Raw genomic sequence first — 27,367 nt, forward strand, 5'->3', positions numbered from 1 at the left:
ATGGCTTGCCCCCATCTAAAAACGGACGGTAAGTACACGCAGTTTTCACTCGGATTATTGAATTGAAATTATACACGTATTGTTATCATGTGAATGGAGTAATATTGAGGCACTCCACAAAGACGAATGCATTATATTTGGTTACATTACGAAAATGGCCTGTTAGTGATCATTCGTTGTGTATGTTTATATATATATACTCTGGTGCGCAAATCAAGTTTACATTGTTGGTTGGCTCAAGGAGTTATTAATGTATAACTGTTTATTTGGTTTTAAATGGTTATAGTTCAATGGTCCCAGGCTTAATTAACACAATAATGGTATCATATATATGCATGATATGAAAGAGATGTTGCTGGAGAAAGTTGGGTTTCCTTGTTTAAGAAACAATCTGTATATTAGGCAGATATACGGGTAATGTAATGTTTTGTCGGTCTATATCTACGGTCTGTTGTCGTTCTTGTCGGTGTTTTATGCCATAAATGTTACTGCCGTGATTATTGGTTTGATTATGCCGATATAATACGGATCTTCGGCTAGTGAAGACATTATTATTCAGAACCAGCGTCAATTCTTCCAAACTTGAAAAAGGCGCCCCAGTTATTAAACTGAACTGCTCACTTTATCATCTTTCCCTCACGGTTGGCATGCTTGGTTTTCATTTAATTTTTTTTTTTTTTTTTCATATATAGGCTATTTGAAAATGTAAGTTTATCTTTAATAAATAACCGGTGCTTATTCTTAGAGTTTGCATTAAAGATCTGTGTATGGTTTCGGTCTGCACAATTTACAATGGAAGGCTTATATCTGGAAAGGCGTTTACAAACACCAATGGTGAAAATCAATAAACGCTATATTTAACAACCGAGAATATTCTGTTTATCTATTTCTCTAATAACTCTGAAACGATCACGATTCTTCTTATTAATATGCATTTAATCTATTTATTTAATCGTACCATATTTTTTCTTTTTAATGTAGTCCTTGATGTTTGAAGGTTTGCATGGTGGTATGAATAATCACGGTAGAGGTTTACGGTACACCATGTGTAAAGTCCTAGAAGGACTAAGGAAAGTGGATAGAAAATAGAAGTGAAAATAGAAAGGCGAGAAAGTGGAGATTGGAAGGAAGAGTATCTTTCAGAAGTGAGTATAGTCCTGAAAAGGACTGTAAACCAGAAAGTTGTAGATAGGATGAGAGGTTTGAGTAGAAGACTGGATTGAGTTGGAGACAGGTTGACTGTCCGTCTTCAGGAGTCACTCACTCCTGAAGACGGACAGTCAACCTGTCCGAAACGTCGAGTCTACTCTCTGCTCCTGCTCTGCAACTCTACTCAACTCTCCAACTCAATCCAGTCTTCTACTCAAACCTCTCATCCTATCTACAACTTTCTGGTTTACAGTCCTTTTCAGGACTATACTCACTTCTGAAAGATACTCTTCCTTCCAATCTCCACTTTCTCGCCTTTCTATTTTCACTTCTATTTTCTATCCACTTTCCTTAGTCCTTCTAGGACTTTACACATGGTGTACCGTAAACCTCTACCGTGAATGTAGTCCTTATACTCACATATTACAAACGTCGCTCCCCCCCCCCCTTCCACCTGCTCTCTCTCTCTTTCTCTCTCTCTCTTCCTTTTTATTATTTTCGTTTATATTATGAAATATGCACTATTTTGTTATGTTTTGTAACGTATGTCTTAATTTGCTCTTTATGAGGTCCAAATCACAAGCCTCGAGCTTTTGAGGGAATCTCGCCTCCACAATTTTATTTTTAGGCCTATGTTTGAAGAAAAAAAAAAGAGATAACGCGCGTTTTCCGTTAGTATTCATCGGTATTCCAAATCTGTCTGCGTATACCCATAATAAGGAAACTATTTTTTGTTATATATTTAGTGAGCACTAATTTTTTTCTCTTTTTTTCCCCCGGAAATTTAAAAAATCGCGACCGCCGATATATTTCACTCAACACCCCCCCCAGGCCTATGCAGAGTTCAGATATATATCGTATGCATCGAATTCGGTCCGGATGTTATGCAACATTTTGCGACCGTGTGTCACTGAAAATTCGATTTTTAAAGAACTCTCCCATATTATATATACAAAGTTTTTAGATGCATCTTTTATGTTGCAGTTGTATACCCATCTTTTCACATTTACTGTTAGTATTCCCATTTGGCATGGTGAATAAAACGTATCGCATTTTCATTTGCATAAATTAGTACAATATTATAAGGAATAATACAAAGAAAACACTTTGTTGCGTAATAGGTACCCCTTACAGTAGATGTTGGTAATATGAATGCGGTCCCTCCGAGGGGGGGGGGGGGGCATAGTTCTGGTAGTGATATCAAATTTGTGCAATGATTAAAAAATACTCAAATCCTCAATGTGGTCGGTAACAAATAGGACAAAATAGCTTGGACTTGCCCGTATAACAGTAGGTCTATATTCTTCTTCTGTTCTTTCCACAAGGTCTTATCCCCATCCGCTTCCTCTTTGCCTGCATGATGTTTCTGGGGATAGCCACCGTTCAGATGATGCGGTTCAACATCAGCGTTGCCATGGCGATAATGGCTGGGAGCGGTCATCTCAACATCACAACATCGGACCTGTTACCCTCGCAAACGCCGATGAATGAATCTTATCTTGCGAGCTCCGACAACGCACTCATGAAGATGCATGATAGGAACATAAGTGAAAGTAGTGACTCAAAGGTAATATTGTATATTTAGTTCATTCATATTTATTCATTTTGTTTATCTATCTCTCTATTTTAATTATCACTTTAATTTATTTAACGTTGCTTTGTTTCGTATTATTTCATGTCATTTCATTTCATTTCAGTTTATTTTGTTCTATACTTTTTTTTTATTTTACTTTACTTTACTTTAAATTATTTCATTTATTCTATTTTCATAATATACAACAAGAAATAGTGAAAGGGTAGTGCTTTATTGATTATTGTGCAAAGCTTTCTGTATTGATCATTCAATGTTTTAACAGTGAAATCTGCTTCTTTTTAATTATCTGGGTGCTATTGATTTTATTTTATTTTATTTTATTGACCAATATAAAAACATATAAATAACAATATACATGATAACATGGGAAAATAACATTGGATAGATCGCCCTGCTCAGATGTGCCAGTACAGCACAGCTGTTCTACCGAGGGGTCCAGTTTACAATACAAAACAAATGAGAAAAAATGATATATCACAAATTAAATTCTTAACATATTGGTGAAATATAAAAACAACATCGTTTACACAGTATCATGCCCCCACCCACCCAAGAGCAAAACCCAAAACCCCCACCCACCCAATTATTTATCAATATTAAAATTATTTTACTTCAAAGGGAGATAGTTTTCAACGTATGTTTATTTTGTAATCTTATGAATTCATTGTAATTTCGGGATGATTTTAAAGTAAAAGGTAAAACGTTAAACTGTGATGCCCCACGATATGAAAACATTCTACGACATGATTCGGTATGTGGTTTAGGTAAAGATAAATTTCCAATGGAACGTAACGAATATTGGTGATTAACAAAGTGAAAGGAGTCCTTTAAGTAAGGGGCACTGAGGTCATGAAGGATTTTAAAAACCATGGAGTTTGTATGTTTTAAACGACGACAGGCCAATGATTCCCAATTTAACATCTGGTGAATATTACAATTTGATATGTGTTTGAAAGGACTTATCCCAAGAATAATTCTGCCTGCTCTATTTTGTAACTTTTGCAATTGAGTGCTATATTTTTTATTACTTGAGTCGTACACTACATCAGCATAGTCAAACATAGGAAGAATAATGGATTGATAGATCAATTTTAAGCTAGACTCATTCAAATAATGACGAAGCCGGCCCAAAAAATTTATAAGCTTACTATTTTTTTGCAGATGTATGTTCAATATGTTTATCCCATTTTAATTGCTAATCTATAATAACTCCAAGATATTTTACACTTTTTTGTGGTTGGATGCACTTACCCTGTATAATTAATTTAAGTGCATTACGCTTGTTTAACATGTTACGAGACCCAATCAACAAACTTTCTGTTTTGTCAAAGTTTAGACTTAGCTTATTAGAACACATCCATTTGTAAATATGCTTTAACCGAGTGTTCAGTGTATTTTCTATAATTGTTACATTTTTATGGGAAAAATAAAGAACTGTGTCATCAGCGTACAAATGGATAGTACATTGATCAATATTATTAATTACATCATTTATGTAAACAGTAAATAGCATTGGACCTAAAATTGAGCCCTGGGGCACACCGTAGTGGATTTCTGAAAAGTCAGACACAGCAAGTTTCATACATGTACATATTTTGCGGTTGTTTAAATAACTTTTAAACCAGACAAGTCTATCATCTGACACACCAAAAGATTTGAGTTTTTGAAACAAAATACATGGGTCAACAGTATCGAACGCCTTATGCATATCTATGAAGACTACTCCAGTGTATAAGCCATTGTCAGTAGCGCGAAGCCATTCATGATCGGTGACTCTAACAAGAGAAATAACAGTTGAATGCTTTTCTCTGAAGCCAGACTGCTCACATGAAAGTAAATTGTTTATTTTTAAGGATTGGTTAATTGAATTTGAACAAGTTTTTCAATGATTTTAGAAGCGGATGAAAGAATTGCAATTGGTCTATAATTAGAGGGATGTGTTTTGTCACCAGATTTAAAAATCGGTACAACTTTGGCCTGTTTCCAATGTAGGGGCGTTACACCACGTGACAATGAAGTATTTATAATGTGAGTCAAAGAAGGAATTATCACTGGAGCAGATAATTTTAAAATGTTCATAGGGATGCCATCAGTCCCGATAGATTTCTTATTTTTCATACCACATAATACCTTTATAACTTCATTTTCAGTAACCTGTCTAAGAGAAAAGGATTTAACATTTCCATGAAAAGGAATAGGAGGAACATGAGGAATATTAGCTGCTAAGTCTTCACCAACCTTTGCAAAATACTTGTTAAATTGTTCAGCTTTTACTACGCCTTGAGAGATTTCTGAAATGTCAGATTGTTTAGATTTGCTTTCAGGCAAAATAGATTTAAGAACGTTCCAAACATCAGAGGATGAATTTGCAGAAGATAATTTCTCAGAATAATAACTTCGTTTACGTTTCCTTACTTTAGACGTGACTAAATTTCTAGGTTTCTTGTAACTAATCCATGATTGTTCGTATAATTCTTCTTTCGATTTCTTTAAAACTGCATTATTTTGTTCAAGCAATTCAAATTTCAACTTATATATCTTATTTTTTAATTTATCTCTTTCTTTAATCAAGTTAGTAATTTGAGAACACACCCAAGGGGAAGATCTACTCTTAACGCGTTTATGGCAAATTGGCATGTGCTTATTAGTATTATCTAAGATCAATTCTTCCCAGATTTTAACTTTATCATCTATGTCATTGACATCGAATACTCTTTGCCAAAGCTGGGACTTTAAATGATCAATAAATAGATTTGAATTAAAGTCTTTAGTTTTTCTTTAGTATGTAACTTCCAAATTAGGAAACAAAGGGAATGATCACTAATCCCAATGTGAACAACACCATATGCTTTGACTGTATCCAATGCATTGCAAACCATATGATCAATTAGACTTAGTGAGTCACCGGAAATTCTCGTACATGTTGAAGAGTTGATCTGTTGTAATGAAAAAAAAGTGTGAATTTGATTTAGGCGTTTAGTGTTGTTTGATAACGTCGACTTCATTATGTCACAATTTAGATTCCCCATGATAATAATGTTGTAATGAAAACTATCAAGAAATAAAGGCAATTCCTCGTAGTAATCGAAAATACTAACTGGACTGTTTGGAGGACGATACCAAGACATAAAAATAAACGGTTTGGCATGGTTAGTATCTACCAAAAGTGGCAGTGCTTCAATATCATTTAAAGAACGATAATCTAATACTTTAAAATTCAAGTCAATACTTATGTATATTACAACACCGCCTCCATTACGATTTCTGTCTTTACGAACTACACGAAAGCCCTCAATATATATTTCGATATCTGGTACCGATTCATCCAACCATGATTCGTTAATGGAAAATATATGTACAACATTATTAGTCAATAATAATTTAATTTCATCAATGTTTCTTAGTAGACTCCGTACATTCAAGTGTAAAATCTTTAGACCCTTCTGCTGTAATTTTTCATACTTTAAATCAGCATTTATTTCTAGGTTCTTTATATCACTGAAAGGTAAATGAACTGTAGTATCATCACTGCTGTGTGTACTTTCATTGCTTTCATATATGAAGTGAGGCAAGTACAAAAATAAACATTTTTGGAGATTCCCAATTTAAGAATTCATATAAAGGATTATCCCGATTGCTCGGGAACGCATATGGATGGCGCCCCGCCGCTCGCTGACTTTTCTTTCGAGTCTCTTGCGCAACTTTTAAAATAATTTTTTTGAAAATCGGACCTACGGTTACAAGGTCACGTGACCTTTTGTCTTCGCATGTCAGCCTGAAAATCGCTCATTTTCGTGATTTGTGTACAAAAACGTATGGCAAAGTCATTTTTCCTAAAAGCAGATCAAACATGGGTTATTGGGTCTTGTTTAAAGCTTAGGTGGTTGTTTTGGGAGTCAAAATAGTTGAATTGTAGTAAAAGATAAAATAAAACAACAAAAACAATGAAATACATAAGTTAAAAAAACAAAGAAATACATAAGAAATTATCAAAACAAGGGATAACATAAGAAATAAGCTGGCTCTTCCAATTTTTTTGTCTTATTATTATTCAGAATGGTCTAATGAATATATCTAGTGAAAAAGAATGCTTAAATATGAATAATATGATTTATTGGTAAAAATGTGATTTTTATGACTTTATTTGCATAAATTACCATAAATATGCAAATGAGTGAATTTTTCAAAAAATTGAAATGATCATATTATTCTTTACATTTCACTTGACATGCGTGCAAATTTTCGCGGCGATCGGCCGCTTCGCGGCCGAGATCTTGAGGGGGGGGGGGGGGGCCATAATGGCCCCCCCGGCCCTACTAAGACTTCAAATAGCCCGGCCTTATTAGGGTTAACACTGACACCGACACAGGCAATATGTACCCACTCGCAACATTTTGTACATTGTATCCTTTTTGATTAGTTTTAACAGGCTTACAGCAACTTACACAATAAAAAACCCTTTACCACAAATTTGAAAAAAAGTTATTACTACTATTACATAAAAGGAATTAGAAAAAAAAAAAGTTCAAAGAGTACAAAAATACTGCAGATTTGGAATGCACCACAATAATTGCATGATTGATAACAATGGAGAAATGGGTCTCTGTAGAGTCAGTGATAGCTTCAGTGCTAGAGAAAAGTCTTTAATAGTCACTTTAAGTCATTTTCGCTCGTAATTAATCTTTTAATTTGTTTGCCTCCACTCGTTGGGAAGAGGCCGAGTATTCTGCCATCGGAAGACCATGCAGTAAGTGTCTTCTCACATTTTTTCGCTTCTGATAGTAAGTTAGCGTTTGTCTTGGTAAGGTTCTCGTCGATCCCCATTCTTGTGCCTTTCAATTCGCGTCGCTTTGACAAGATAAGTCTCCGCATACGGTACGACACGAATTTAGCGATGATGACGTCAGGTTTTGTTTCGTCATTGCGTTTTTTCCTTCTTGTCGAACGGGCAGGGGGGGTTCACAGATTCCGTAGTCTTTGTAGGCAGGCGGTGTGATCGTTCGATGTCTTCTTTCTTTAAGGTCACTTTAAGCCTTTCTCGAGCAAGCTCACAAATGAGGTCATCAGTGTCCTTTCCCTCTTTGTGTGCGACACCGTAAAAAACGCAAACAATTGCGTCGCGAGTATTGTTCTTGGATGTTGGCTGTGCGCTGGACCCTGGTCAGTGATGATTGTTGGTCTTCAATCAACTTTTTTAGATCGACGATCTCCTTCTCCCTTTCATTATATATAATTTTCATTATATATATAATTTTTTTTGTCTCCAAAGGAAAATGAAGAGGTGTAACTTTTGTATGTAAATGTAAAAGATCATTGGTAAATTTATAAAGACCTATGTTAAATTATTTTGTTATTTTGTATCCAATGTTATAAATGTACAATTTTTCTTTGAGAGAAACGAATAAAAACCTATGAAAAAAAATAAAAAATAAATAAATAAAAATGGGGACTTTTAGATTTGCGTGGACTGATACGTGTGACTTCCATTCAAGGCAGTGCATTATTAGGACGTCGATCGTAGCAATCCCCATTGTCTTCGTGCGAATCTAAAAGTCCCTAATGAAACGACATTCAAGGTCCATGATCTTCCCTTCATTTATATCAATTCTCTTCAAAATCACGTTGATCTCTTCATGAAAGGCTTGACGGTCTGTTTGTCGGATTGAATTAAGAAATTCTTCTCCCTTTATGTACCGCTGGATAGCGTCATTAGCAACGGATTCCTCCGTATCACGTGATGGATCTGAAGGCATGATGGCGGTAAAATGCGAGAGGGTGTAGAAGCTTTGCAGTTTAGATGCAAAAACGAAGGAAAATATGATAATATGGTGGAAAATGAAGCCGATACACATACGACGGACAAGGCCTATGTACATCCAAAGTTGCAATATGTAACATAAAAGTCACAGGAAGCTGAAGTATGAGATAGCAGAGATATTATAAGCGGTGTCATGAAATGGTTCATTAAAAGCATAAATATCCAGAAAGGTGAAAAATCGGATAATATAGTTGACCAAAGATAAGAATCTTTAGGTGCATTCCAAGATGCAATTGTCAAAATATCAAATTATATCACATTATATCAAGATGTACAGGCCAGGTTCAAAAGTTTTGTACCGAACATATATTGTCAAGTGCGGGTCTACGACAGCTGTACGGTGTACATAGCCTACTTATCTGGGGGTAGTCGCAAAACTTTGACGAAACCACATCAAATCCATAAATCCGAGGTTAGAAGTCCAGAAAATCGTCCAGAAAGTATCAAAAATATGCACTTGCAGATATATAGTCAAAATAATTCCTAAATTCCAGTAAATCAGTACATAAAATGCAGTTTTTGCTTCAAATTTCAGTGCGGTCGTTCAGTGCGATCGTTCGGTCTTGATGTTAATAACCTAGATACTGTAGTTTACAAATTTAGAAACCCTAGAAAAATGTCGATGCAGCTTTCATCAATACCACAATATTATCAGACTTTGTGGGGAGGGCACTAATGTCCTTTGGCAAGGCATTAATCTACATTTGCCACTCCATACCCAGGAGAGAAATGGGGACCTGGTAGTATGACGAAAGTGTATTTGTTTAATTGCCCTATTCCCTCATGGTGACCATTATGGTAGAAAGACTCCCCAGGGAGTGGAGATGGTGCACATTTTGCATGATGAATACGATGACCAGGGTAATAATCTGTAAAGCACTTAGAGATGGTGTTTCGTATTTCGCGCTATTTATATAAAGCCAGATTATTATTATTATTATTGGACCCAATTTACACAATCCGTTATTCCTTTATCCTGGATCATTTCCTGCGCTTTTTTGTCCATGTTTCTGATTCCTAGGATAGTGATGAAAAGAGACCGAGTTTAACTGGAGCAGTCACACCCAAGGGCTCCTCCTAGCCGCCTTCTTCATCGGGTATACCTTAGGTAACATTCCAGCGGGATGGCTTGCAGACAAGCTAGGAGGAAAGTGGATCATTTTTGGTGGGGCCTGTGGAAGCGCCATTTTTAATGCCTTGGGACCGCTAGCGGCTCGATCCAGCGTTGCACTCTTCTTCGCAACACGTTTTCTGGCCGGTATTTCAGAGGTTTGTCTAATAGTAACACGATCGCTGAAAAGCAATTTCAAAAAGAAACTGAAGAGCAATCCCCCCCCCCCCCCCCACTCCGAGAACGGACGGACCCCATGCGTGTTACCAAAATGTCCTTTCGTAACAAAAGAAAAAGGTCGACCCGTATTGACTTTACACACCGGACTTTTGCTGAAAGGGGGGGGGGGGGGGGTGGGGGGGAGGTTCGCTTGGGACACGCATATGCGTACCCTAAATAACACTGAGTGGGGGGGGGGGGGCAATTGAACTACCTTGTTGTATGCCTATTGAAGCCATATTCGGATAATATGTCATTGTCATTTCGCAAATTTCAAAAGATAGTGCATAAGGCTTAGCAATGATTGTAAGGGTTGTTTTTTGTTAAAGGTTTTGCGATCGTTTGTAAAAGTAAATACAGAAAAGCCAGTTGGTAAAGGCAACTGGAATACTAATATCGCGCAACTGGGCTCTCCCTGGCATGGGTAGCACACTGCCAAGCAATCTCTCTTGAATCCGGTCCACGTTCTCGCCAATCATCCACCTCGTCACGCTGGTTTTCTCACAAAAATTTAATGTGTTTTGTGCAACTGGGATCACCCACTTAGCTCTCTCTCACATCAAATAATTGCTGGAAAGAATCAATAACTGACACTTGCAACAAATTTGAAGGTGACAGGAAACTTGATTTCACACTGTCACTGTACAAAACGCATTTACACAGACGTATATCGGCAAGGACATCCTAAGAACAGTCTCCCTCCACAGATCCGATACAATCTAATACCTGTAATGAATTTAAAAGCGGTTTTTGTCGTTTCTCAAACAGGGTTTCATCTTTCCGGCTGTTAACACCATGGTGAATAATTGGTCACCAGTCAACGAGAGAACGCGAATGATGACATTTATTGTAGCAGGTGGGAATATACGATTATATTCGCTCTCCTTTTCAGTACTTACGTCCTTTGAATAGAAACACATGATGGCAAAGACTCTCAAAGCTCAAAGTAGAAAATAATTCTGTTAACTGTCAATTTAAACAATTGACTATTTTTACCCTACAAATACCTAGCTATGCAAACCCCCAGTGGCGTATCCACACATTGCTAAAGGAGAGCGGCGGTATCCGCGCAAGACAGGGTTTCAATAAATATATCCGGAGAGCTCCTTTCCTGTACCCCCTAGCAAGTTTGATACAACTTCGGGTCCACAGCTGCTGTGTACTAAAAATATTATTGTGGGTCGAGTGGATACGTCACCGGACTGTCGATCATAGGGACAGGGTACGCGGTTCGAGTCCCGCCGCGGCACTAATGTCCTTTGGCAAGACATTGATCTACATTTGCCACACTCACCAGGTGATGTAAATGGGAACCTGGCAGGTATTAATTCCTTGAAATGCTCGAGCGCCGTAATGGCCGCCTTGCTAAATCCAGGGTAATAACCGGGGCAGCGCCAGGAGCGTCACTACGCGACGGACATGTGAGCTATATAAAAAAAAATAACATTATTATTATTATAATTATATTATTCATGGTCATGATGATGTATACTGAATATTCATGTTTTAGGGATGGCCTTTGGACCTGCCATTGGTCAGTCACTTTCTGGAATAATCTGTGCTAACCTTGGATGGCCCGCCAGCTTCTACTTTTTCGGTAAGAGACCAGTGATAAATTAATATGAATTATAATGAACCATATATTTTTTAATCAGTATAAAGCACTTAAAAGCTGTTTGCGTTAATCACTATCATGTAATGGTCAAACCATAAAGTTATGCGACGTTGTATACCGGTAAATCAAAAAGGAAACAGGAAAAAAGCTTACAATAAATCTCTAGTAAATTAGACTGGTGAAGTTTTGAATGAAATCGAACCAAAAAAAAGTTATACATTTTTTTTAAAAATTGTACAGGAACAGGCTTTTCAAATTCGCTGAATGGGTAATGTCTCTGTGATGTAGTATCCGACTACTTTTCCATGTGTCCCAACTCAAAAAAATGTAATGCTGTCGATGACCTACAGTGATTATGGTATCCATGCAATATGTTGAGTAGTGCTCCAATGGCACTTAGGAGAAAAACAGAAATTAACAATATTTGTGTACACGCGTGAGCGTTGTCCGTGTCTATGTCAAAATCCACAAACTGAGTTACCAATGTGAATTTTGAACGTATTTAGTGATCTCATATTTCAAACATTCTTAATTCTCATAGTATTCGTCCGATTTATTTGAAACTATCACCATTCTGTTTACCCTATATATCTACTTTAAATCATACAAATTAACCTAGTACAAGGGTTGGATTGCCTATAAAATGATGCAAATACATTGGAAAGGCACATGAAACTTATTATTGCGCATTCTGAAACCTAGTATTATATAATTCCAAATATCCTGCTTTCCTAACCTAGTGACGTAAGTACTGTAGCCGCTGTTTGATTAAACACTTACACGAGAATCCCTTTTCTCTCGGTGTTTGTACCCTCCGAAATGAGGAGAAAAGGAAGGAATGAGTTGGCAAGATCGAAAAGGTTGTGAGTACATCAAAAGAGTTGCAGAGTGAAGAGTGTAGTTCTGAAAAGAACAATTATATTCATCTGTAGAGTAGTTCCGAAAGAAAATGCCACAGTGTATTATTTCATGAAAAGGCGTGTATCTGACTATAAGGCTACCAATCATGAAAACCTAAAATTGTTTGCAGTTAATAACAAAGTACCATGGTTACCATGGTTCGAATGGTGATGGTAATTTGGCCAAATAACCATGGTTACCATGGTACTTTTAAATAAAGGTTCGCATATATATATATATTATATATAATTGTCACACATTAATTTGTTGATCAATTGTTTATCAATTTACTAAAATTAATGCCAGTTTTTTTTCTATCATTGTTTTTAATGTCAAAGGCGGTCTTACCATCACATGGGCCTTTTTCTGGGCAGTAACGACGAATGAGGATCCTAGTCGACATCCATTCATTACGAGAAAAGAACGGGTCTATATCGAGACAACAAGATCCAAAAGATCGGTATGATAGTATATTAAACTTATATGGCACGTAACAGCTAATGGTTGTGGACCACAATTTCATGCCACGTGTAGTCCCATGTACAAATTTATGTGTACAGTGATTGTGACTTTTACCCAGACTGGGCCAATTTCTTATCACTTTGATGACTCCCCTACTTCTCAATATACAATGATTATCTGCTACATGATCAACCTTTTCCAAACACTCCCACCCAGTTTATTCTTTACAAGTAATGCAATCGCATGACCAGAACTCAACGTTATTATGTAAATCTAAGCGGGGGCGTCGCTAGAGGGGGTGCCCACACTTCACCCACCTATCAGGATATTATCGGTACAATTGCGCTGCCGTCGAGAAATATGAGAAAATGGGGAGGGGAAAATGAAAGGGAAAGAAAAGAAGAAAAAAAAGAAAGGGAAAGAAAGCAGAAAGAAAGGAAAGAAAGCAGAAAGAAAGAAAAGAGAAGAGAAAGAAAAACGAAAGAGATATGAGAGGAAAAAAGGAAAAGAAAACAAAGGAAAAATTTAAAAGGATGAAAAGAAAGACAAGAAAAGTCAAGGAAAAATGGAAGAAAACAAAAGAGAAAATGAAACAAAAGAAACGGGGCGTGAAAGATAGGAGAGAGAGGAGGTAAGAGCATTAAAGAGGAGGGGTGGGAGTAAGAGAGAGGAGGGCTGTTGGGTGGAGTCATCTCGTCGAGGGAGCAAGAAAGATACGCAGAGACATAACTGTCGGGTCAGCTGTGTCGGTATTCTCGCTCGATTCTCGTGTACTTAATGCCTAAGTTGAACTCGGTCAGATGAATTTGAATTTGAATTGAATTTATTCACCACTTTCATAAAAACATACAAAGGCAAAGAATACAATAGTTTCTTGCAAACATAGATAAACCACTAAAATGGAAAATACACTAAAGGAAATTACGAAGTGGTTGGTTCATTAAAAAAGTTACAAAAACTTATAAGTAGATGATCCTAGAAATGTACACACAAAAAAAGGGGGGGGGGGACAAAAAAATACAATACTACAATGGTAATTACACCCATAAAAATTGCGTTTGTCAAATTCAAATTTGCTGTATCAGGTGAAGTTTTAAATGATGCTTAAAACTGTTTTAAGATGCACACTGTTTAAGTTTAGGGGGTAGTTTGATCCAAATAGTGGGTCCTTGGCATAAAAAGATACTATTTGAAAATGAAGAATGACCATATATTACACGAGTGTCTGCTGAAGTCCTGGTATTATATCTATGAATATCGTTATTGCTCTGAAATATATTACACAAAATTTCTGGTAATAGGTTATGATAATATGAATACATAAAAACACAGAGTTGAAAATCATGTATTCAGTTTCAAGAAAAGAGGTCTGCTTGGACTTGAAAATGGCTTTTGGCAAATTATACGAACTGCTCTTTTTGTAGGAGGAAAATACGATTAACTAAATGCTGTTTACAAAACCCCATATAATGTTACAATAAGATATTTAAGGCAAGATTAGTGAGTATAAACATTATAAGAATTTTGGTTGGCAAGATGTCTTTAAGTTTACTCATAATTTCTATTGTTCTAGACACTTTACGTAGAACTTCATAGACGTGTGTTTTCCACTTAAGATCTTTATCAATATTAATGCCTAAGAACTTGGTTGAACTCGTATGTTCAATCAGATTTCCATTCATATATAGTTTTTTACTTCACTAGCACACGTCTTTGGACAGTTAAATAACATAACATTGTTTTTTTCATAGTTAAGTTGCAGTTTATTTGCGCTAATCCACTCACTAACCTTTAAGAGCTCAGTGTTTAGATTTTTGGTCAGGCATTCAACATCTTTATGCTTATAAAATATATTTGTATCATCCGCGAACAGTATAAAATTCAAAATGGGAGAGACTGAATGTAAATCATTTATATAAATTAAGAAGAGCAGTGGGCCTATAATTGACCCCTGCGGAATACCACAGGAAACTGATTGTAAACTTGAATTTTTAGAATTAAAACAGTGAATTGTTTGCGATCATTTAGATAACTGCGAAATAATTCAAGAGTAACACCACGAATTCCATAATAATAAAGTTTTGAAAGGAGGATATCATGGTTAATTGAATCAAACGCTTTTTTAAAATCCAAAAATATACCAACAATGATTTCTTTGTTTTCAATTGTTTTTGATACTTGTATTAAAAAATCTAAAAGAGCATGATCAGTTGAATACCTGGCCCTAAATCCAAACTGCCTATCATAAAGTATACTATGTTTATCAAGTAAACCGTGTAGTCTGGTATAGATGCATTTTTCAAAGATTTTAGAGAAGAGTGGAAGTAATGAAATGGGTCTGTAATTTGAGAATATATCTTTAGGTCCCTTTTTATGAATGGGAATAATTTTGGCAATTTTCAGGTCAACAGGTACAACACTTTGCTCAATACATGAGTTAAAAATACTGCACAACGGTTTACATATGACATGAATAACCTTTTTCACTACGAACAATCAATGGAGTCAAAACCAGGAGCTTTACCATTTTTGAACGATAGAGCATTATTAATTATTTCTTTTTCAGTGATGAGTAAGAAATATGCAGTATGAGGAAAATTGCTATTTAAATAAGAGGTACAATTAATATTCGTTACGTTCCTGTTCATACAAGCTAATTTATGACCAACATCTTTAAAATAATCATTAAAGCTCTCAGCAATTTCTTTAGAATCACTTATAACTGAATTGTTACACTTAAACACAGAGGAATTTTTCTGATATTTCTTTCTCTGGAGAATATCATTAATAGTTCTCCAAGTTTTATTAATGTTTCCTTTAAATGTACGAAACTTTGAAAAGTAATAATTTCTTTTGGCACTACGAATTTGGTTTGTGTAAAGATTACGGAATTTGTTGTAGCAATCTTTTCGGAGTTCAGTAGTATTTTTAATGTACTTTTTGTAAAGGTAATTTTTTTTGAACACATCCTTTTCAGTTCTTTAGTAAACCATGGTTCATGATTTTTCTTATAAATTATTTTTTTTAGTGGAAAACAAGTCCGATAGATCTCAGAAAAACCTCCATAAATTTTTCATACATCAGGTTTGGTTCCTCATGATAAATAGAAAGCAAACAGGTAAAATCAGTTGTAGAGAGATCTCTAAGAAAACAATTGACATTCATATCATTAATTTGATGTTTGTATACCACTGGTTGTTCTTCATGAATACCTTTAAAATCAAAAACTCCAAATATAGGTAAATGATCAGATATTTCAGAGGTCAATATACCAGAAAAAATATTGCAAATACTATTTGTAAATATATTATCTATCAAGTTTGCTGTGGAATCTGTTATTCTTGTTGGCTTTGTAATTAGAGGAGCAAAACAAAATGAATAAAAAAGTTCCACCAACTCATTACACAGGTTTTGCACTAGTTTCATCAAGTCAAAATTAAAATCTCCAAGAAATATACACTCCTTTTTCTCTATGTACACTTTGCACAATATGTTCCTAATGATATCAATGAAATTAGCCTGTGATTGATCTGGAGGTCTATAAAAAAACACCAACAATAACATTTTTACCTGGCTTAAAAACTTCTATAAAAAGACTCTCACAAAGAGGGTTAAAGACCGAAATGTCATTGCGTACAATGTACCTTATGTCATGCCTAATTGCAAATGCAACTCATCCTCCTCTCCTGTCGTTACGGGATTTAATCTCCACATTATAGCCTTCAATATAAAACTCCTTTCTTACCTTAGTATCTAACCATGTTTCACTAAATGCTACAAGACCAAAAGAGTGTTCTACACTGCAAAAACCAGAGTGTTAAAATTAACACCAAGGGTGTTCAATTTAACACTTCTGGTATCTATATCGGACAGTGGCGGATCCAGGGGGGGGGCCGGGGGCCCGGGCCCCCCCCCTTGAAAAAAATCATGTAAAATCACGTGATTTTTACCTTTTTGGGGGTTGGGCCCCCCCCCCTGGCGCTCAAGGGGGGGGTGCAAATTGAATTTTTTTTGAGGTTTAAAAAAAAAAAAAATGTGCTCACTACCCCCCCCCCCCCCCCCCCCCCCCCCCCACTGAGCGAATTTTTGGCCGGCGCGTTTTTCAATTTTCCGGAGCAAAAAAAAAAAAAAAAAAAAAAAAAAAAAAAAAATTTGCTCTGTATGACCCAACCCACCCCCCCCCCCCTGAGCGACTTTCGGCCCGCGCGATTTTCAAATTTTCGGGAGCAAAAAAAAAAAAGTGGGCCCCCTCCCCTAAGAAATCCTGGATCCGCGCCTGATATCGGACAACCCCTCTGGTGTAACTTAACACCATTTTGTGGAATTAGATAATTTCAATTCCACTTTTGGTGTTAATATTTGACAACTCCTACTGGTGTAGATTAACACCAATATCTGGAATCATAACAAATTCCATTCCGATTTTGATGTTTATATTCTTGTTGATTCAATGGTCCCACATTCCATATTTCCTATTATCGACCATTATCGACCACGGTGTCCACCCCAATAGGTATATTATAATCTCCATTGCATTAACTCCATCACATAGTTCATTTGAAGTAATTTCAAGATTAACATTTAAATGATACAGGCTCGTACACAAATATATATAATAAATATGAATGTTGTTTCTTGGTTAGTAATCTTATAATCAATATATCTATTGCTAAAACGTTAATGCAATTTTAACAAGATCGGACAAATAATCTATTGGTCAATAATTGCCTAAGGAAAATACAAATCACAAAATTGATGTGCATAGTCATAATTTGCTTAACAAATCATGATAAATGTATTCTTCTGTGAACACGTGTAAAGTAATCATAAAGCGCGCGTACACTTTGTGAAAACTTATTCGACCAATCAACCACCTTAAACGAAATCACGTGATAATACTTTCAACACCGAGCATAAAACAACACCATGTTACTTAATACCAAGTAATTATTATTGCATGCTTAAATCTGACCGGTGTTAAAAATTAACACCAATGGTGTCAAAAAATTCAATACCATACTGGTGTTAAAAATTCAACACCCTGGTTTTTGCAGTGTAGATTTGAGAGTACAGATGTTATGTCATCACAATGTTTTGGCAGGCTTCTGCAATTTATATGTAACAATGAAAAAGCATTGCTTTTGGTTAAATCTTGATTCAAAAATTCTTCAGGAGTCATATACATTGAGCCATTCTCTACTTCTTCCATCAAAATACTATTAACATTATCGAATGCAAAAAGAGGGATACATACAATTAAAACATAGTTTAAAGTTCTCTAAGGAAAGGATAGTAGTGACAAACAGCATGCTTATTTGATTGCAGATAATAATAGTACTGAAACAAACACAACTTAATGAACACATATCAAATGAAAAATCAGAAGAACAAAGCTGGGAGGGGGGGGGGGGAAACTAAGATAATGAGTTGAGTTATTGAAATACACACCTTAAATGTATAATGTCGGTCGGTCGGCCAGCGAATTTTTTTTTCCTACGAACTTTGACTTTTTATCCGATGTGACGATTTCGAGAGAGACTACAACTATAACACTTGTAATTACTCGAAGTTTCACCAATATCAGCATAGGAAAAGAAGGGTTAAAAAATCGCCCCATCGGACCGACCCCGGGAGATTTGTGTAAAAGCGCAGCGCTTTTTCGACCACGCCACACCGAATAGTTGCACATACATGTAGAGGTTGCACATTTTATTATATAGCTACGATGTTGACTAGTCTTGACGAAATAAACCGTATATTTATTAGGTCAAGGAAAATGACCATGTGCGCATGCGCACGTATAGATAGGCCGTAGGAAAATTAGCGCCCCGGACCTCGGGTTTATAGGGTTAAATTGGTAGACATTAAGTTAGCACATTGGCATTAATGTATTTGTCGGTAATCGATGGCCGCTCTACACCACACCCCCCCCCCCCCTCCGATGAAAAAGGTCTAGCGATCGCCCTGCACCCCCAAGTCACACTGATGAGACATAAGCTGCTTTTACACTGCAACCAATAATCGTCGATTTTCTCACATTCCGGTATTTCACCGGCAAACACGCCTGGCGACTGCCGAGTTTTCAACGAATTTTTGCAGTGTAAATGCAAACTTCAGTAAATTTTACTCACATGCCTCATTACGCTTCCGCGCTATATATAGCGCATGGAGGGCACCAATAAGTGGCGCATGCGCACTACTTACCCCAAAATTGGTATGAGAAAACTTCGACGGTTTTGTGGGTTTTCCAAGTAGTGTTAATGGTAGTCCCCCCAAAAAAATCTACGTTTTTTTTTCAAATTTGTGTCTGGGATGTGTAAATACAGGGAGGTGAGAACTCCCTGTGTGATTGAGCCTTATGTTGACGATAGACCGAAAACAGACCGAACAAAATATTACGCGAATGGAAAGGATTGGTCCGTTTTAAATCGGTTTGTGGAGTCCGTTTGCGATGAGACTGAGGTTTTACTCCGTATCAATAACACTCGACCTTCCAGCTATCTATACATGAAAGGTTTAAAAAAGAAATGTTCATGAAGAAAAACCAAAGTTGTAAAATCAGACGGGAAAAGTTTAAAAGCTTACAATTTGCCCTCAGATTAGATTCAGAAAAATATGGAAAATGTGAAAGAAAACAAAACATCGTCATTATCCTCACCATCACCATCGCCATCATCGTCTTCACCATCGGCATCACCATCATCAGTGTTATCACTTAATCACCTTCATTTCTTGAATTTTCTTCCCATATTCTAGGGTACGAAGAAGGTGCCTATCCGGTCCATCTTACTCTCGTTACCGTGCATCGCCTTCTGCGTAGTCCTGTTCGGCATTCCTGGTTTTGTTTACTTCTGCTTAGCATGCAGTCTCCCTATCTATTTCAAACACGTATTGGGGTTTGAGATTTTGTCTGTAAGTCCGATGTTTTCTGTCATTGATATCAGGGTTGTCACCAGACTTTTTAAATGGAAAGAAGGGGGGGGGGTGGTCTCGGGTGTAACTAAAGTATCCGCCAGTTTAAGAATATATAAATATAAAGAAAACCATCACTAGTAGTGGATAGTGAGGTAGTGACGTCACAGGTTCATGAGTGAGTTGCAAATTTGTCTTGTGATTTTCAAAGTTTTTTCAATGTCATTAAAAATTCATAACTATCTTATCAGTGATCCGATTTTGCTCAAACTTTTTTTGATTGGTTTGTCTGAAATTTTCTGCTCCTATTGAAAGTAAGTTATTTTTGGAGTGGATTGCCTTAAATCGGGCCGAAAATTTCGCATCGACTCAGCCGGCTCAAATAAGCGGGGGGGGGGGGGGGGTGTAAGAGGACACTTTTTTTTTTTTTTTTTTGGTCTCGAAATTTGTTTATTATTAAAAAAAAAAAAAAAAAAAAAAAACAAAGGGGGGTGTTTTTTTTTATTTTTATGGGGGTTTATACACATAAAAATACAAATGGGGGGGGGGGGGGGGGGGAAGAGGGGTTTAACCCCCCCCCAAACACCCCCCCCCCCCCCCCCCCCGTGTACGCGCCTGCTGGAGAATGAAAACCTACATTCCACATCCATTCCACATCCATGTACTTTTATTTCTACAGGTCGGCTTTCTAACATCTATTCCATATGTGTGTCAGTGGATAATCTCACTGCTTGCGTCATCCATAGCAGACGCTCTGAGTGGTCGAAATATCCTAAGTAGAACATCGGTGCGGAAATTTACAATTTGTTCAGGTAAAGTAGATTCTTCTCCCCTGCCCCCCCCCCCCCTCTCTCTCTCTCTCTGTGTCACAGACACGCACACTCAGACATTCTGTGAAATTATAGTGTGCTGCTCGGAGTTTGAGAAAATACACAAAATAAAAGAAACAATATATATGTTTGTGTGTGTACGTCTGCATATCTCTTTCCCATGTTCACACTCTGTCCTATATAATTATCTCTCTCTCTCTCTCCCTCCCTCTCTCTCTCTCTCTCCCCTTTCTCTCTCCCTTTCTCTCTCCCTCTCTCTCTCTTTTCTCTCTTTCTCTTTCTCTTTCACACACACTCTCTCTCTCTTCAATTTTCAATCCCAGTCATGGCAGTCAAGTAGGCCTACACTTTTTTTGCATTTTTAAAGAGTTAAAACAATCTTTCTTTAGCATTTTCCACCAACATAACTTACCCATTTTCTATTTTGTTTTACAGGAGCACTGATAATGGCCGCTTGTTTTTTAACGATCTCTTTCGTCGTGCAAAGGAACACGTCTTTCATCGTTATACTTATGAGTGTGATGTATGGAGCAATGGGCTTGGTGTTTTCAGCTGCCTTCGTCAACGCTCTGGACATCGCGCCTAGCTTCTCCGGCACGGTAACCGGCATTGGCAACGGCATCGCTGTCACATCGGGGTTCATTGCCCCTCTCGTGACGGCAGTGTTTACCGAGGATCAGGTGCGATCCGGTCGTAACTATTCTTAGAATTCAAGATCCTTTGCACACGAAGATAACAAATGGCGGAGTCTTGTGTAGCGCTCATGTCTATTAAACACGTACATTGCCACTCACGGTGCTCCGTTCAATATTACAATCACTGGACCTATCTTTAGCAGGGTTGCCATTACAGCGCTCGAGCGTTGAGTAACAAATCTATTCATCTGTTGAGTAAAAATATTACTCAATGAAGGACTAAATCTCTACTCATTTTGAATGAGTCAACCTTTACTCAATATTTACTCCTTTGTTGAGCGGTTCCCTTTTTTACTCAGCATCTGGGTAGAAACGTAATCAACTCATGTCGAGTAAGAAACTGCTCATGAGTTGAGCCAAATTTTACTCAATTAACGAGTACATGTTTTGACTCAAATTGTTTGAGCAATTTTTTGCTCAAATATTGAGTATGATGTTTTCTGGGTAACGCTTAGTTGCTCAATCAATATTGAGTAAAAACATGTACTAAGTTAAGTACATGTTTTTACTCAATACTGATTGAAACAAAGGTGGATTCAACTAGGGTTTTAACTTTTTGACTAAGGGTTTAACTAAACCGCTGATTAATATTGTGTTTTTTTTAACAGCTGTTAAGTAACCATTATTTGTCAATAGAGAATATAAACCATAATTTTGCCTGATTTCTAAATTTAGCATTGATATGAAGTTCTTCACTCACACACTATGCAAATAGTATAAAGTCCACGACGTTTTAAATTCAGTAACATAATTTGTGGACTTTAATTTCCAAAATCAGTTTGAATCACAGTGAAAACTCAAAGTTTGAAGAAAGGATACCAAAAAGTCATAAGGCGGACGGTATCTGAATTTCAAAGAAACGTGAAAGTTCTTTTGTCTGTGGTGATGCGTGATTACATAATAAACATTGTCGCGTCAAATAAATGTCCTCATCAACATACACATTATCAGGTGGCGGTGGTAATGAGGTGATCAAAGAAAGATTCTCATTATTAGTCCATCTGTACTAGGGTCCATGGTTAATAAAATCCTTGGTATGAATTCCATAAATGAGACAATCAAAGAAGTCCCGTATGACAGCTGACTGGGCAGGGTAATCCAGCTGTAGTACTAGAAATATCTTGTAGCAATTGCTGCTGTCAATGCAGAGCATGAATAGGCGCTTCTCTCGAGGACTACGTAATACTATCCTGGCTTCCTTGGTGTTCCTCAAAGCACCAACAAAAAACAGTTGGCTCCTTCCTCTGAAGGAGGCCAGAAAAAAAAAATCAAATCCAGTTCCTTCCTAAAATGATAACATTTTGATATGTAGTTAATATGGTAGGGATTAACAAGGTAGAGGTTAATTTATGTGCATTGAGTTTCGATAGGATGATAACAACTAATTGGTTTTGATAAAGTTGTCCTACTCCGAGTCCTTGGGGGTAATTTTCTAGGGGTAATTGTCATCTGGGGTGGTTGTCTCCAAGGGGATATTTTCTGGGGGGGGGGGGGGGGGTAATTGTCCCGCTGGTAATTGGCCGATTTGTCCTAGAACCATCTGCATCAATAGGTCTACCCCAGGCAAATACGTGTTTAGTACAAATAGGCTAGCTATTACCGGTCACTAAATTAATACATGCACGCTCGCCCTTAGAGAATTGCCCAAGTTCACAATCAAATTAATGTCATCGACAGTGACAACAATAATTTCACAATCTTGATCAACACAGTGTCCTTGAGACTTGACTAAATATCACACGGTAGCTCATTTAATATTAATATCATGAGGATTTCTTACCTAGAAATGTCGGTTGGAGCTCTTCAAAGCTCGATCCATGAGCTCAGAATTTCTTCCCAATGTGTCACATCTATCTCAGTTCTTTTGCATCATTCTGCACGCGCACATGCATGCACGAGACAGCTAATATCCAACCGTAGTTTACTCAAAATTGAAACAAACGAAGTTCTTGTGCTACGGTCACAAAGGTTCGTACGAACGATAATTTCGTACGAACCTCCCTGGTTTTCCATTGTCTTCTCGAATTTCCATTGTCTGAAAATCGTTCGTACGGCGTTCGTAGCAGTTCGTAATGGCATTTGTGACCGAGGCTTTACTCAATGTTGAGTCATTGATTTACTCTTTATCGAAGGTAACAAATTACTCGGATGACGAGTACCACTAAAATTTATTTCTTACTCCAGCTTGAGTACTGAATTGCTCAATTTGTTACTCAGCTTGTTTTACTTGGCACAATATTTACTCGCTGAAATTAAGAGTGTATAAACCTACCCTTATCAAGCTTATGGAGGCATGCGCCAGTACGTCAATACTAATGACTCGTCAAATGCCGTGCACGTCGCTGACGCAGTCATACGTCAACCCAAGACACCTCATGCACAATGTGTTCTATCATAATCAAGTAATTTTACTTAGCGGTACAGGACCAAATCTCATTGTTCATAAAGCGTCATGCTTGACGTACCAAAGATAAGTGAAAATATGAACAATGTGAATAATAATTGTAGTAACTGGCGTATGGGCTCATTGTCTTTTATACATGCTAGAATGAGGAAGGTTTAACGCAATCGAAGTGACTCAATTGTTATTTGATTGCATGGATTGTACGAAAATTACCATAATACAAAGTAAATTAGATCGTATTTAAAAAGAAATGTACATGTATTAAAATTTCTTTCAAATCCCTGAACATTTCTAAATAATAAGGCATCATTCCAGGAGAGAGGAAAATATGCTTTTTTAGAAAACTACATGGGGTATGGACTATGTTGCGTGTTAACTAGTAATCCCACATAATTCCCTTTTTTAATTAAACTACTAAAAGCAGTATCCCTCCAGACAAGAAAACACTTAATAAATGATCACATCCAGACAAATTGATTATGGTTAAAAACTGGTTCTATATTCTATAATTTCACATAAGATACAATGATTACAGAATTATCAGAAACCTCTTCTGTCTATCTCAACAGTGACAGACAATTAAACTATCACTAGGCCCTTGGTAGTTACTATTAATAATCAAACATAGATAACTTCCAACAGCACATTAATGTAAAGGAGACTCAACTTAGTCACTATGGTATTAATGATTACCGCTGAATACAAGTCTCGAAATATCAGGAGTCTAGCTGTTCAGTACAACTTAAAACAGTACTAAAACAAGTCAGTTAAATATCATTCACACTGCATGAATAATAACAGTCAAGAAAATACTACTCAAATCTAAGCTAGACAGCGTTTAGATTTACTTACATAGGCACGAAATATTGTGGTTCAAGAAACCGCTAAACAAATCTCTACTTGTGTATGTGTACGGAATGCACAACACGAGAATACAACAATATATCGGTGGATCTAGACTATAGCAGATCTAGATCAGTAGACCAGGCATAGGCCTAGAACTAGTGCAATTATAAACATGTAAAATATGTGTTAGTAAGCGTACGCACTCAACAACAGGCACTCAGTCAGTCAAAATAAGGCCTCACAATGATAAACAATGCAAAGCATAAATCACGATATAATTAACGTTACGTGAGTCATTGGAGTTGAATTCAAAGTAGATCTTCTTCAAGTTCTAGGTAGATGTAGAAACTAACTAGTCGAAAACAGTGGTCGACGAGCTGGTTGTCGATCGCGTAGGATATGCAGACGATGATCGACGCTAGGTGAATACCACGATGATGAAGACGATGTTGAAGACAACGATGATGACAACAATGATGAAGACGACGCTGGTGAAGACAGCGATGATGAAGTCCACGATGAAGACGACGCTGGTGAAGACAGCGATGATGAAGACAACGGTGATGAAGACAACGATGATGAATCAGTTAACAGATGAATACAATGATGATGCAGTCAATGTCAATAGATCAACTTCAGTGACTTGCGATGCAGGTCGAAGAATCAAATGTCGAGACAATATATATGAAGTCGATGATAAAAGGTTGTCAAACAATAATGCAGGTGAGAAAAACGTTAGATCATATTAAATGTTCTATTCTCACTGCTGGTGAATTAAAGTGTCGTCAATGTTGAACATCGAGAGAGTCAAAATATATCTTGCAAAACGTACAAGATGTAAATAGGTGAGCACGTCCACCGGGAATGGTCCGGGGACGTAGCAGTTCAATCCTCGTTGGATACAATTTTCTAGGTACAAATATCAACACAATAACAGCATGTGTGTATACCAATATTAAAACAGCTCACTGATTCCCGCACAGGAAAATCAGAAAAGCGCCAATCAACTACAGCGCGATTGGTTCAAAACAAGCGCACATGTATGTTAATAAGGCACGTGATCTAAATACTTATGAATAAATACGCGTACATCTATGTTAATTGGTCATGTGATCAAAATACTAATGAATAAACATCGTTATATAATAAATCGAGTTAAAACCAGTTCTGAGGACATGGCGTAATACCAAATCCTCGAACTCTCAATGACTTCTAAAGCGGCCATTTTGGATTAAAAACACAATATGTATACCAGTGAATTATAAATGAATGCACTGTAACATTTGTCGCTACACTTTCACACATAAAAAAATTAAAGTTTGGGAGGGAATTGAATGACGCCAAATAATGCATATTAATTTTTTAATTACTGTCGAACATCCACTCTCTCTCTCTCTCCCATACTTTCAGGCCGACCCTGAGGGATGGAGGACTGTATTTATCATCACGGCCGCAATCACTCTCATCAGTGCCCTCGTCTTTCTTGTATTCGGCTCAGGCGATGTCCAACCCTGGGCTATCCCAATAGATGCTGATGTGCATAGAATGGACAAGAACCAACCACTCAGTATTAAAGATCCTGAGGAAAATGCAGCGATGATGGAGAAAATAATTATTAAGCCACGTTTAATATGCTTAACGAAATTACCTTGAACGACTGTAGTCCAAGAAACCGAAAGCACACGAGACCGACCTTGCTGGTCTCGCAGGCCTGCACTGACAACGTTATAGAGAGACTGACGGCCCACAGGACCAACAGCTAACTAACTATACCAACCGTGTCGTTCTCGATCATGGGCAGTCTAGCCACTTTTCAGAGGGTTCAAGACCTACGACGCACGCTTGTATGGGACCGATAACTTTCCAACCAGACCGTCATTAATTTTGTCTCGTGGGATGTCGGTCTTTTGTTCCGTTGGTCTCGTTGTCCTTTTGTGACCATTAAAACAAAATTTTATATTCATTTATGTCTATCTTTGCTTTGTCAGACTCATGGGATCTCAGGTATTACCCCACCTTGAACAACATCTATTTAGCTAAAATATACTCTTCCCTATCCTATTGAATGTGCTGTAGCATGCATTACAGGATTGCCCGAGACTCGTGGCACTTTTCCAGCCGATCTCTCACCGTTTTCCCATTTTTTATCAGTGGTGCGGGAACAAATGCTTTCTTAAAGAACAAGTCAACTTTTGATGGTGGAACTGCATTTCGTGAAGAGCTACATATTGTGTATCACTATAATAAGTTCTTTGGCTTAGCCAATAGACTTATATAGAAACTTGTTTAACATGATGAAAATTTATTTAAATTTCAGGTATTATTCAAAAACTTATATTTATTTCATTTATATTTAAATAGTTCCATTCGGTGTCAGTTTTGTTTTGATCTGTGAAATTTGGCTTACCGATACGGTTACTAACAGAACTTAAAGTTTTTCGTTAATTTTGAAAAGTGAACCAGGACACTTTGCATTATGTTTTCTTGTATCGTACTCAAGGCCATCCGTTATTATTGCCCTCTGATTTAGTACAGTGGTTTACGGGGAAACCAGGAAGAGGGCAATATGGCAAATATTGCCTGCTCCGGTTTCATATTCGGAGCAGCGTGCAAAATACGAAAAATATATGTAAAGCATATCTGATATATAATAAGCATGATATAGATATGCAAATTATACAAGCGAATGGTGGAGGCCAATTTTCTATGTTTTGAATATGGATCAATACAAATTTAAAAAATCTATCTATCTAGTTTATTTCTTTAAAGTCTCTGTGATCGTGTTGGCATGACATTTCAAAACAACATCCAT

The 27,367-nt window shown here is 37.0% G+C and overlaps 1 protein-coding gene across 1 annotated transcript; it reads left to right on the forward strand.

Annotated features, from left to right (window-relative positions):
• On the forward strand, positions 1-27,300 carry LOC762955 (sialin). The gene is made up of 10 exons (XM_030994269.1): positions 1-28; positions 2,475-2,716; positions 9,594-9,830; positions 10,660-10,747; positions 11,402-11,488; positions 12,745-12,866; positions 19,625-19,780; positions 20,460-20,592; positions 21,046-21,290; positions 25,966-27,300. The coding sequence occupies exons 1-10, from the start codon at positions 1-3 to the stop codon at positions 26,206-26,208; spliced, it is 1,581 nt and encodes a 526-aa protein (XP_030850129.1). The 3' UTR covers positions 26,209-27,300.
• Positions 27,301-27,367: the final 67 nt, after the last annotated feature.

Source organism: Strongylocentrotus purpuratus, unplaced genomic scaffold, assembly GCF_000002235.5.
Source record: "Strongylocentrotus purpuratus isolate Spur 01 unplaced genomic scaffold, Spur_5.0 spur5_scaffold_21, whole genome shotgun sequence".
Taxonomy (NCBI): domain Eukaryota; kingdom Metazoa; phylum Echinodermata; class Echinoidea; order Camarodonta; family Strongylocentrotidae; genus Strongylocentrotus; species Strongylocentrotus purpuratus.

Bases quoted from the DNA above. Each gene is read 5' to 3' on its own strand.
- LOC762955 (XM_030994269.1), top strand. From the start codon at position 1: ATGGCTTGCCCCCATCTAAAAACGGACG. The intron at 2,717-9,593 runs GTAATATTGTAT...GGATAGTGATGA, and splicing joins GTGAAAGTAGTGACTCAAAG to AAAGAGACCGAGTTTAACTG. The intron at 12,867-19,624 runs GTATGATAGTAT...CCCATATTCTAG, and splicing joins CAACAAGATCCAAAAGATCG to GGTACGAAGAAGGTGCCTAT.